Consider the following 12,596-nt stretch of genomic DNA (forward strand, 5'->3'; position numbering starts at 1 on the left):
GAGCCTCGACCTTTCTCGACCTCATTTCTGGGCCCCGAAGGCTGCGAGCCTCCCGGGGATGAACGGCCGGCTCTCCCTAGGAGCTCCGCCCGCTGCTCGATGAGCGGGGGGCTTAGAGACAAACCCGGAAAATGTGACCCCGGAAGCAGTCGCGGCGCCACCGGCCGCGTCTTCGGTTGCCAGAGCACCGCCCCGGAAGTACAGCTCGGCGCGCGGCGGGTCGGTCCGCGGGGCTGCGGGTGGCGTCCTCCTGCAGGCGCCGGAGTGGGGCTGGAGGCGGGGCCGGGGCGCGGCGCGGGGCCGCCTGCTCCGCGCTGCTCGGCGCAGCTTGGCGCTCTGCGCGCACAGGTGAGGCCCCGCCGCCGAGGCCGCCTCCCCCGACGAGGGTGTGGCCTGTCCTGGGTGGGCGAGTGCGCATGCGCGAGCGAGTGTGAGCGGCCGCGACCGTGTGGTTCAGGTGCTGCTGGCCGGGCCCGCGTCCTCCAGGAAGCCTGCGCTGACCACTGTGCCCCTGCTTTTCCTTCGAGTTCCTGTGACTTTCCCTGTGCTGCCCGCTCGTTGTAATTGCATTCTGATTGATATTGGTTATCCCAGAATTTCATCGTTCCTAGGCTTTTTCCATTCATTTGCAGTCTGTATTGTTTCTAATGGCATCTTTTGCAGGGTGCGGTGTACCTGTGGCGACAGCTCCGGTTAGGAGACAGATTCGTGTCCCCCGCCCTGCTTGCGCTTCTCTGCGGGATTGGATCAGGGCATCTTTCCTGTTTGTCAGCCAAAGGGGGTGGGAGGCGGAGGTAGCCGAGCACCCCATATAGAGTAGCCGGGGCGTTACAGGGGACTCGTTCTAGAATTAAAAGTATCTTACTGTTGTAAGCAGGTTAGGGTTTGCAGAGAGGTTCTTTGTTCACGAAAACATGTAATGAGCACATCTCAGTGCTGGGTTATGGCAATTACAAAGAGATTGGTCTTGCTCTGCGCCCATGGAATTACAAGCACGGCTAAATAGTTGCTGTAGAGCATGGCACTGTCTCCCAGTGGGGTGCGGAGATAGATGGTGGGGATCAGCTGTGCGGAAGTCCTCATCGACACTATTATTTATTTATTTTTCTTTAAAGATGGTACTGTTTCCATTTCAAGGAAGACTAGCTGGAAAGGAACCAAAATGCCCTAGAATCCTGACCTAGCTGGGACTTTGTTTGGAAGTGATAGTGACCAAAGTGTTTGGGGGTAGTGGGGATGGGGACAGAGGGGGTTCTCATTTTCTATGACTGGACCCAGAAAAGTGCGTTCACCCTATGAATGTAACTTCTTCCCTCTGCTTGCTGTTTCTCCTGAAATGTTGTCCTGGCTTTTGTCAGGGAGTAGTCATAACTCCGGGAAGTGAAAAGCCTTTTGGCAAAGTTCTGTCCTCCTGAGGTTGTGGGTATGGATATTCCGGAGATGCTCCCTCACTCAGTGGAGATCTGCTAAACTCCAGATCTCCTAACTCAGGCCCCCAGAAAAACCGTAGAAGTCTGGGGGTGTTTGTTTACCGCTTTCTCTCGCCTGCAGCTCTGACAGCCTCTGTAGGGCTGGGCCATGCCTGATTCACTGCTTGGCACAAACAGCGCTTCTTTGATTGTATGTGGAGGGAATCCACCTCTTTATTTTCGTTAATTCATCAAATATTGATGAGCACCTGCCATTATTAGATGCTATTCTGGATGCTGGGGGTTCAGTAGGCAATAATGCAGAACAACATTTCTGCTCTCCTGACGTGAGATATGTGTGTCAAAGATAGGTAATCACCAGGGAACCAAATACATGAACTAGATCAGTTCTTTCTCAGACTTGAGCAAGGGTAAGAATCTCACCTGAGAGCTTGTTAAGATACAGATTCCTGGGCCCCGCTCCCAAAGAGTCTGAAAGTGTGCATCTGTGTAGGGGTTGGGGGAAGCGCAAGAGTCTGTATTTTTTTTTTTTTTAAGATTTTATTTATTTAGTTGAGAGAGACAGAGACAGGGAGAGAGCAGGAGCAGGGAGGAGAGGGAGAAGCAGGCTCCTCGCTGAGCTGGAAGCCCAGTGTGGGACTTGATCCCAGGACCCTGGGATCATGACTTGAGCAGAAGGCAGGCGCTTAACAGACTGAGCCACCCAGGCACCCAAGAATTTGTATTTCTAACGAGCTCCCGGTGATGCTGGTGCTGTGGGTTGATGGGCCATGCTTTGATTTGGCGCTGGACTAACAGTCGTGTGCAGCCTGGGTGCCTCGGAGAAGTAAAGTGTGATGAGTGGGGAGCAGTGAGCTTGGCATTGGGAAAGCCACTCTGAAGAGTTGACCTTTGAGAAGGGGCCAGATGTGGGGGAGAGCAAAGCCTTAAGACAGGGTGCAGCTTGGTGGGTGTGGGGAGGTGAAAGGCGGCCCGGAGCTGAAGAGGGCTGATGGGTGGGGAGGGTGCTGGAGACAAAGCCCTAAAGATGATGGGGAGCCCACCCATCATCTGGGTGCCACATGTGGGGTCCACATTGTAGGTAATGGGCAGACTGATGGTTTTATTTTGGGGGCAATGGAAGCTCCTGGAGGCTTATGAGCAGGGTGACATGATTTGCTTTGTGCGTGTGAGAGGATCAGTCTGCTTCTAGGCAGAGAATGGGTGCCGCGGGGTGAGGATGGCGCTAAGGAAACCAGCGGAGTCTGCTGTGGTCGTCCAGGATGGTGGGGACGCTGGGGAGAAACACAGACAGATCTGGAATCTTCTGGAGTAGACCTGGCACAATCCGCTGCTGGATGAATTAATAGTCACTTCCCCCTCAGAACCACAGTTGAGCTTTGTTGGATTGTTAAGGCACCTTGCTGCTGGGGCTTCCAGCTTGTTAAATGACTGTCTTGTCTCCCTGGATCAAGACTGTCCAGGAACACCTCGTCCCAGGTGGCTTCACGTCTCCTGTCGCCGAGTGGGTGGGTGAGAAGCTAGGCTGTCGAAGCGCAAACACCGAGGGCTGTCCCCATGGAAACCTGTCCTCAGTCTTATGAAGGTCCTGCCCACCGGCCCCGGGAGGGGGATGCACATCACGTTCTTTTTTTTTTTTTTTTTTTTTTTAAAAAATTTTTTTTATTTATTTGAGAGAGAGAGAGAACGAGAGATAGAAAGCACGAGAGGGAAGAGGGTCAGAGGGAGAAGCAGACTCCCTGCTGAGCAGGAAGCCCGATGTGGGACTCGATCCCGGGACTCCAGGATCATGACCTGAGCCGAAGGCAGTCGCTTAACCAACTGAGCCACCCAGGCGCCCGCACATCACGTTCTGAACGTAGCCCGCTGCCTGCTTTGAGAATGCCTTTCCCCGGCTGACGGACTTCAGGTGGTGACAGCCCACCGGGATTCGAGCAGGGTCAACATGACGGCACACAACTAACTCTGTTTCTCTGGGTTAGGTTTTATGATGCTCAGTTTTGGTTTTTTAACTTTTTTTTTTCAAATTTTTATTTATTCTAGTTTTTTTTTTTTTAAAGATTTTATTTATTTATTCAAGAGAGAGAATGAGATAGAGAGCATGAGAGGGGGGAGGGTCAGAGGGAGAAGCGGACTCCCCACTGAGCAGGGAGCCCGATGTGGGACTCGATCCCGGGACTCCAGGATCATGACCTGAGCCGAAGGCAGTCACTTAATCAACTGAGCCACCCAGGCGCCCAATTTATTCTAGTTTGTTAACATACAGTCTAATATTGGGTGCAGGAGTAGAATTCAGTGGCTCATCAGTTCCATACAACACCCGGTGCTCATCACCAGTGCCCCCCTTCATCCCCATCACCCATCTAGCCTGTCCCCCACCCACCTCCGGCAACCCTCAGGGTGTTGCCATCGTTAAGAGTCTCTTATGGTTTGTTTCCCTCTCTCTTTTCTCCCCCCTCCTATATGTTCACCTGGTTTGTTGTTGTTGTTGTTCACTTGTTTTGTTTCTTTTTTTTTTTAAAGATTACTTATTTATTTATTTGAGAGAGAGAATGAGATAGAGAGAGAGAGAGCATGAGAAGGGGGAGGGTCCGAGGGAGAAGCAGACTCCCTGCCGAGCAGGGAGCCCGATGTGGGACTCGATCCCGGGACTCCAGGACCATGACCTGAGCTGAAGGCAGTCGCTTAACCAACTGAGCCACCCAGGTGCCCCACTTGTTTTGTTTCTTAAATTCCACATATGAGTGAAATCATATAGTATTTGTCCTCTGACTGACTGATTTTGCTTAGCATAACACCCTCCAGTTCCATCCACATTGTTGCAAATGGCAAGCTTTCATTCTTTTTGATGGCTGAGTAATATTCCACTGCATAATATCCCACTTTTTTTTTTTAAAGATTATTTATTTATTTATTTATTTGACAGAGAGAGAGAGATCACAAGCAGGGGGAGGGGCAGGCAGAGGGAGAAGCAGGCTCCCCGCTGAGCGGAGAGCCTGACATGGGGCTTGATCCCAGGACAGGACCCTGGGATCTTGATCTGAGCTGAAAGCAGATGCTTAACCGACTGAGCCACCCAGGCGCCCCATATCCCACATCTTCTTTATTCCTTCGTATAATGCTTAGTTTTGAAAGTAGTTGACTGAGGGTACCTGGGTGGCTCAGTCGGTTAAGCATCTGCCTACGGCTCAGGTCATGATCTCAGGGTCCTGGGATGGAGCCCCCGCATCGGGCTCCCTGCTCAGCGGGGCGTCTTCTTCTCCCTCTCCCTCTGTGCCCCCCCTCTCAAATTAATAAATAAAATATTAAAAAAAAAGATTTTTTTTTTAAAGCAGTAACCTACCAAGTTCATTACATGGTACTGCTAACCTCACTTTCCCCCCCCCCCCACTGTTTTAGGACGAAGTAACAGGAGAATAGTCTGACATCAGGTATTTCTTTATTGATTTTTCTAAGGGAAAGGGCTTAGTATTTCTTAGGGTTGGGAAGGAGTCAGTCCCGGCTTCTGTGCTGTGGGGATGGGCTAGCTGGTTCCTTTGTCTGTTCTGCAGACCATTTCTGAGCCCCCTCACTGTGCCTGGCTCTGGATGGGTGCTGGGGGGATAGAGACCGATCAGCCCACCCCCTGCCCTGCGGGGTAAACGGACAGTTGACAGAGTGTGGAAGGGAGGCAGTGTGGGTGTCCACTCTGCCTGTCATTGAGCCCCACTTTATCCATGTGTAAATGGGGAGAATACCTGCCTACCGGCAGCATGTGAGCCAAAGGGATGTATGTAGTAGAGAAGAATATGCACAGACTGCCCCGCCCTGTGCCTGACGGATCCTGGTGCTTCATATAAGTGGTAGCTGTTGTTTCGGGTGACAGTAGAAATATGGAATTACTTCCTCCTCGAGGGCGGGGCTGGACTACAGCACCGGGCCAGGAGCCGGGCAGGCCCATTGTAAGTAGGGGCTGAAGTGGAGGAGTGTGCAGGGCTGAATCGGGGAGAGCTGATGTGCTTGTTTCAGGTCCGCTGTGGTGCACCATGACCACACCTGCCTGACCTTGCAGTAATCTCAGCCCTACTGCGAAGGCCCTGTGGCTCTCATTCCCATTTTTTTCCATGGGAGAAATGGAGGCCCCAGGAAAACTCGCGAGTCCCCATGGACGTGAGCAGGGGAAATGAACGAGTCTCCAAGCTTCAGGTGCAGAGTAACTGCTGTCCCTCCTTTGGCTCTGCTGAGGCTGCCTTGTTACTGGTTCTCAGTGCTGGTTATCATGCTGGTCTGGTGCTTTTCTGGAAAGAGGTCCTTCGTCTCTTTAAAGGAGAAGTGGCCTTAGTTCATTTCTTTTTCTTCTTCTTTTTAATCATAAATAGCTGTTTTGTCCTTTTGCTCATCACTTTACTGTGCTGTCTCCCACATATATATTTAAAATTCTTTATGGATGTAAATTTCTTCTTTTTCTTCTCATGCCTAGGATGGTTCTATCTTGTATTAGTTTCCTAGAGCTGTAATATAAAAAGTGCCATGAAGTGGGTGGCTCAGTGAGGCCAGAAGTCTGAAATCAAGGTGTTGGAGGAGCCATGTTCTCTCCGAAGAATCTAGGGAGGAGTCCTTGTCTCCTCTAGCTTGTGGTGGACCCAGACTTTTCTTGGCTTGTGGCTGCATAGCTCTCATCTCTGCCTTCATGTTCACGTGGCCACCTTCCCTGTGTGTCTATGTGTCCCTGCGTCTAGATTTCCTCCTTCTTCTTTTTTTTTTAAGTAATCTGTATGCCCAATGTAGGACTTGAACTCATGACCCTGAGATCAAGAGTCACATGCTCTACCAACTGAGCCAGCCAGGCGCCCCTCAACATATCTTTTTTGGGGATACGATTCAACCCATAACATTTACAGGGAAGTGACTCTTGAAAGCAGAGAGTCAGATTCAAAGGACTGACCCTTGGGGCCGTGTGTGTTCCCTCACTTTTGCAAGGAGTAGGCATTGTTTGCCTCCTGTGTCCAGTGGGCTCAGTACTGGAGATAATGGTGCCGGCCAAAGGGACTGTGAGCGTTCTTGTAAGTGCTCACACCTAAACCTAGAAAGAGTTGGTGGGATGAGAAGGAAGCAGGTGATGAAGAGAGTCCTCACCTTGCACACTTACAGAAGGAAAGTAGACAAAGAATGAATACGCAAGGTAGGAAGTTCTGTGTGCCGGCAAAGATGGCAGGGGAGGTATTCAGAAGGTTCATTGGAGGGAAAAGGCGATGAGAATGGCTTCCTGGGGGAGGTGGCCTTTGAATTGCACCTTTGTGATTGGCGGAGCTGGATGAGAAGCAGCGGGGAGAGCACCACAGCTGTGCATGTGTGCAGAACAGCAAGGAGGTGGGGTGTTCGGCTGAAGCAGGGGGCGTGTGAAGTGAAGGAGTGACAGGGAGGCCCCAAAAGTCCAATGGGAGTCAAAAAGTAATAGAATTCAGGGCGCCTGGGTGGCTCAGTTGGTTAAGCGAGTGCCTTCGGCTCAGGTCATGATCCTGGAGTCCTGGGATTGAGTCCCGCATCGGGCTCCCTGCTCAGCAGTGAGTCTGCTTCTCCCTCTGACCCTCCCCTCTCTCATGCTCTCTCTATCTCATTCTCTCTCTCAAATAAATAAAATCCTTAAAAAAAAGGCAATAGAATTCAGAAGTATTTATCACAATAAGAAAAGAACTCAAGGCATCTCGTGCCACGCTCTTGTTCGGCAGAATACGCGGTTTTGCTGTGTTCCCAAACTCTCTCTCGGTCCTGCGTTGTGTACATTTTGCCTGTGTGTTAATTTTGTTTTAGGTACGAACCCGAAGCAGGAGTCCCTGAAGCTGAAGCGAAATTGGCTGTGCCTGTTGGCTCCAGAAGTACCTATGGTGGGTCCAGCCTGAGAGGTTGGTTTTCTTAGCGCCCATGGTCCCAGATGGCAGAAGTGGGGGTGGGGGGACAGCAAGAAAACCTCACCTCGGAGGCTCCATGTCGTGCTCCATAAAGTGAGGATGAGAGTATCTGCCCTTCTCTGCCTTATTGGGTTCGGGGATCATACCCGGGAAGCATTTTCTGACTGTTAAAGCACAGCCCCATTAGTGCCCTTGCTGGGTCACCCCGGGTGGCTCAGCGTCTATGCCAGGTGGCCGTGCACTGAGACGTGGGATTTCAGCCGGGGAGGGCTTGTGGGGGATGATGGTGGTGGTGTGGACATTGTCTGCCTGGGGGGTGGTTCTCCCCCCAAATACCCGAGCCTGCAGTTGGACTCTAGGGGGCAGAGTTGGAGCAGGATTGGGCAGGGCTGCCGGGCTGTGGGGGCTGAAGTCAGGTAGAGAACCGGTAAACTCGCTGGGGCTCCGCGGCGGGTTTGGACACTGGCTGGGGTTAGCTCGGTGAGGGCGTTATGGGGTGACAGTGCGTGGGGATTCCGTTCCTGTGATGCTTCTTCCAGCATTTCTGTGAGGCAGCTGCTGACTTTCCACGTTAACAGCCTCATATTGTTACAGGACAACATCTCGTTCTGCAGAGAGCGATTCTGTGTATTCCTTACCTTGGTCGACCCTGTGGGCATGGTCATCATCCTGATGAAGGCCAGGTTCAGAGGGAGGCAGTGGACTGTGTGAAAAGAGGTAGCACTTCAGAGTAGGGTCACCTGGCTCAAATCAGGGCTCCATGACTCCCTTCAGTCTGATTCTTTTTTTTTTTTTTTTTAAGATTTTATTTATTTATTTGACAAAGAGAGACACAGCCAGAGAGGGAACACAAGCAGGGGGAATGGGGGAGGGAGAAGCAGGCTTCCCGCTGAGCAGGGAGCCTGATGCGGGGCTCGATCCCAGGACCCTGGGATCATGACCTGAGCCGAAGGCAGACGCTTAATGACTGAGCCACCCAGGCACCCCGAGTCTTAACCTTTGAGCCTCAGCTTCCAAATCCATAAAGGGGGGGTGATTGCAACAGTAATACCAAATATTTTTTGAGTGCTTTCTCCGTGCCGGACACTGTTCTCACTGTTCACTCATTTAATCCTCATTGTAACCAGGTGAGATGGGTAGATACTGTTGGTACAAATAAGGAAACAGAAGTTCAGAGAGGTTAAGTAACTTGTCCAGAGTCACACAGCTCATCATGAGTTTTGGAACTGGGCCTCAAACTCAAGTCCCACCTCTGCGACACTGCCATTGCTGGGCGGGGTGAGGAGGCAGTGGGCTGATTTTGTGTGAAAGCTCCATGGGAGTGCCTTCTCTCTCCCTCTCCCGAGGCAAGGCAAACCTGGGTCCCCATCTTTTAACTTTCTCTAAGTCACACAGTGGTGCTGACAGGCCCCAGGCCATAGTCAGTCAGTCTGAATGGAGCATCTACCACATGCCGGGCGCAGGGCTAGGCCCTGGGCCCAAAGCAGCGAAGAAGAAAGCCAGCTCCCTGCCTCTGGCAGCGGCAGGGGTGCAGGAGTACCGAACGGCTGTGTACTGGGTCTGGAGTCAGGGAGGCTTTGTGGAGGAAGTAACGTTCCCTAATGCTGGCAGATGAGTGGGCAGCCGCTTTGCCAGGCCTTGAGGGAGGGGGAGTGCCACAGGCACAGACACCCACCCAGCATGTGCCAAGGCCCTGAGGCAGAGTGTGGGCAGAGAAGTCCAGTGTGGCGAGAACACAGCAGGTGAAGGAGAAGCAGGTGAGGGCCAGGGGTCTGTGTATCTTAAGTGCACTGGGGAGCCACGGAGGCTAGTAAATGGGAGTGATGTGGTCAGATAAACACTTAAAGGTCACCTGCACTTACAGAGAGTGACTTGGAGCAGGGCAGAGGAGGAAGCAGGGAGGTGGCGGCACTGGATGGGAATGAGGGTGCTCATGTTGGGATAGGCTCCCACCCATCCTTCGGGAGCCAGCTCCAGGGCCCTCTGCTGAGGGCGGTCTTCCCCAGCTACCCTGCGTAGGCCACCTCCGGCCTCGGCTCTCACAGTCCAGGTGCTGCCTCTGCCTCGTGGCTCCTGTCACAATGGCGATGCACATCGGGTAGTAACTGTTTGATCGCTGCCTTCCCCCCAGTAGGCCAGGATTTCTTAGTCTTGGCACAGTTGACATTTTGGCCTGGGTGACTTGCTGGGGGGGGGGGGGCGTCCCATATGCTGTAGGGTGCTGGACAGCATCGTGGCCTCTACTCACTAGATGCTGGAGGCCTCCCCACCCCCAGCTGTGACAACAGATGACATGGCCAGGTATCTCAGCCAGATGGCTGAGAACCACGGCTCAGGCAGGTGGATCTTGGGATATGCCAGGGGAAGTGTCCTGCTGTTGACATTTCCAAGCTCTAACAAGTTGACCTCTTCCAGGATTATGGCAGGAAAAGTGAAATGGGTCACTGATATCGAGAAGTCAGTGCTGATAAATAACTTTGAAAAGAGAGGATGGATCCAAGTGACGGAAAATGAAGATTGGAACTTCTACTGGTAAGTGGAAAAAGCAGGATTTGATTGTTTTTCCCGAAGCCTGCTTGTCAGTCTTGGGAAAGCTGGTAGCCCAGGTGCTGGCTGCGTTCGAGAGGGGCGCCTCCCATTGCACATCTTCCACCCCAAGGCTCCTCAGGAGCACACGACGAGAAAGCCCTTTGTTTGTCCACGTTGTGGAGTGTTCCCACACTCCCATTTATCAGCCCGGCATCAGAAGTCCTGGGACGTTTCCGCACAAGCTGGCATGGCTCAGACAGCCAGGGTTTGGGTGAGAAGCCAGAGCCCCTCCGGCTGGCGTTCTTAGTCAGTGCCTTTGCCCAGCGCCGGGGAAGGGGGCTGTGGAGCGGGGATCTGTGCCTCCCTTCGCTTCCTCGGGTGCCAGTGGGACTGGTTAACAACAGCTGAAAAGTGAGTGACACGAGGAGTGGGGAGGCGGGGCTCGGCACTGAGCCCCTGGTGGCGCTTCACCCAACTGGAAACACGGGGGGTTGTCCTAGACTCCTGCCCCACCCTGCCTCCCCCCTCTTCATGGGGTGAGGTCCTGTGTCCTCCTTTGTCCAGGCCTGGGCTGCGCCCTGCCTCGGGGCGGCCTCTACCCTCTGGCAGTGTTATATGCCAAAACACAGCCTCCCATGGTTGCCTCTGCCATCCCCAACCCTCTTCAGTTCCTATGCCCGGAACGTTGGGTGAATCTTTGAGGGAGGGAGAGCTGGTGGGTCTCTGGAGGCTTTTTTTTTTTTTTCCTTTTAAGATTTTATTTTTTTGTCAGAGAGAGAGCACAAGCAGGGGGAGCGGCAGGCAGAGGGAGAAGCAGGCTCCCGCTGAGCAAGGAGCCCAGTGTGGAACTCGATTCCAGGACCCCGAGATCATGACCTGAGCTGAAGGCAGATGCTTAACTGACTGAGCCATCCAGGCGTGCCTGGAGGCTTTTTTACCCTATGCATCCATCCGCCCTCCCTGAGATCCGCTCCCTGCTGCTGCCTTGAGAGATGTTACTCGGCCTCTTTCCAGCCACTTCCTTCTCTCTCATGCCCCAGTGCAGCGGTCGGCACTTTTTCCCCAGTTGACCTTCTAAGACATTCTTGCTTCTGCAACTTTGTGAAGCCTGTGCTTTCTGCCCCCTCAGCCCAGGCTCGAGAGGTGCAGTGCACCTGGCGGTTAGATGTGCAGACCCCGGAGCCAGGTCATGCCTGGCTTCCCAGCCTGGCTCTCCCACTGCTGTCTGTGTGGCCATTAGCAAAGGACTTGACCTTTCTCTGCAAATACGGTTGTTTGAAGTTTGAATGAGTCAGTAAAGCACAGAGCGTGGCATGTGACGGGTGCTCCGTAAGCATGTGCCGGCGCTGTCTGCAGGCCCCAGCACACGAGCTGCCTGCGCCGGAGGCTGCCGTATCTCTCCTGATGGCCCAGCCTGCTTTCTCAGCTGTCATGCAGTGAATGCTACGTGCCATGATTTGTGATTTCCCCGCCTCTGCCCTCATTACGTGTGACTGCGAGCCTCATGACAGTGAGGACCTTGTCTGGCTTACTCCAGCATCCCAGAGCCTGGCATTGGCCCCGATGCAGAGTAGACTGGCCCCCAGCTTCCATCTCCAGCAGTGATTAGAGGGATGACCCTTTCTTTGCTCCTGTAGCAGTTTAAGGTACCCGTGCTTTAAACCAAAACCTAATTTCTCTTGAGGAGCATGTAATGCTGGCAGAAAGAAATGCAGCCCCCGTGTGTGGTTTGGCATCACATTTATATTCTTCTCTAAAGTAGAATAAAATAATACAGCCAGAGCTCTGCTTCCCTAGGAGCTCTGAAAGAAAGGCTGAATAAGAGTGTTTTATCAGGGCGCCCGGGTGGCTCAGTCGGTGAAGCGTCTGCCTTCGGCTCAGATCATGATCTTGGGGTCCTGGGATCGAGCCCGGGGTTGGGCTCCCCGCTCAGCGGGGAGTCTGCTTGTCCCTCTGCCCTTCCCCCTCTCGTGCTCGCTCAGGTGCGCGCTCTCTCTCTCAAATAAATAAAATCTTGAAATGCCATTTAAAAAAGGAGTGTTTTTTACTTACTGCTTTGTGTCCCACGGCTCTGTGCCATGGGCTTAGCCAGCCCTCAGTCCTTTTGGCTTCTCTGATTAATCAATGCTTGGGAGGGTGGAGGGCGCCTCCCTTCTTCATGCCACATGAAGCATTTTGGAGCTAGTCTTAACGAGAGAGAGAGAGAGAGAGTAAAGAGTGGAACTGTATAACTTTGGATATTTGATCTCTTCAGAGCTCCTGTTTTAAGCACTAAGCGTCCCATCAAGTCCTAACAATTGGTTCGGGTAAAAATACTGGCAACAACTAAATATTAAATGGTTATAGGGAAAGGTACGCATGTTAACTGGGTGGATTATGGTATAGCTATTAAAACAACTGTGACAGTTCTAAAGCAATTTGGAAAATTGTATAAGAATAAATATAAAGAAAAACATATTATGAAACTGTATTTGTGTTCTGCTCTCAGCTTGCCTATGGGCAGGAAGTAGGAGCAATGTGAAACACGAAAGCCATTGCTATCTTAGTGTGGGTGTATTAGCTATCTGATGGCCAGACTGATGCCGTGTAACAGACACCACAAAACCCTGGGCTCGAAACAACCATTTTCTTTTTCTTTTCTTTCTTTCTTTTTTTTGAAGACTTATTTATTTGAGAGAGAGAGAGCATGAGCCAGGGGAGGGGCAGAGGGAGAGGGAGAAGCAGGCTCCCCGCTGAGCCGGAAGCCCAA

At 52.4% G+C, this 12,596-nt stretch overlaps 1 protein-coding gene across 4 annotated transcripts in view; it reads left to right on the forward strand.

The window, feature by feature from the left end:
• The first annotated feature begins 209 nt into the window (after positions 1–209).
• Positions 210–12,596, forward strand: part of TTLL1 (TTL family tubulin polyglutamylase complex subunit L1) — a 32,268-nt gene continuing 19,881 nt past the window's right edge. For 2 of the 4 annotated variants that reach the window (XM_073882671.1, XM_025881877.2), the window contains exons 1-3: positions 210–348; positions 7,221–7,294; positions 9,734–9,850. In XM_073882671.1, the coding sequence (XP_073738772.1) occupies positions 9,829–9,850 (22 nt within the window). In that variant the 5' untranslated portion in view covers positions 210–348; positions 7,221–7,294; positions 9,734–9,828. Of the gene's footprint in view, positions 349–432; positions 561–7,220; positions 7,313–9,733; positions 9,851–12,596 lie in introns of those variants that run through there. The other 2 variants (XM_025881879.2, XM_025881882.2) reach the window with 2 other exon arrangements.

The sequence above is a fragment of the Callorhinus ursinus genome, unplaced genomic scaffold (assembly GCF_003265705.2).
Source record: "Callorhinus ursinus isolate GAN/ISIS: 27379988/994484 unplaced genomic scaffold, GSC_fseal_2.0 scaffold48, whole genome shotgun sequence".
Taxonomy (NCBI): Eukaryota; Metazoa; Chordata; class Mammalia; order Carnivora; family Otariidae; genus Callorhinus; species Callorhinus ursinus.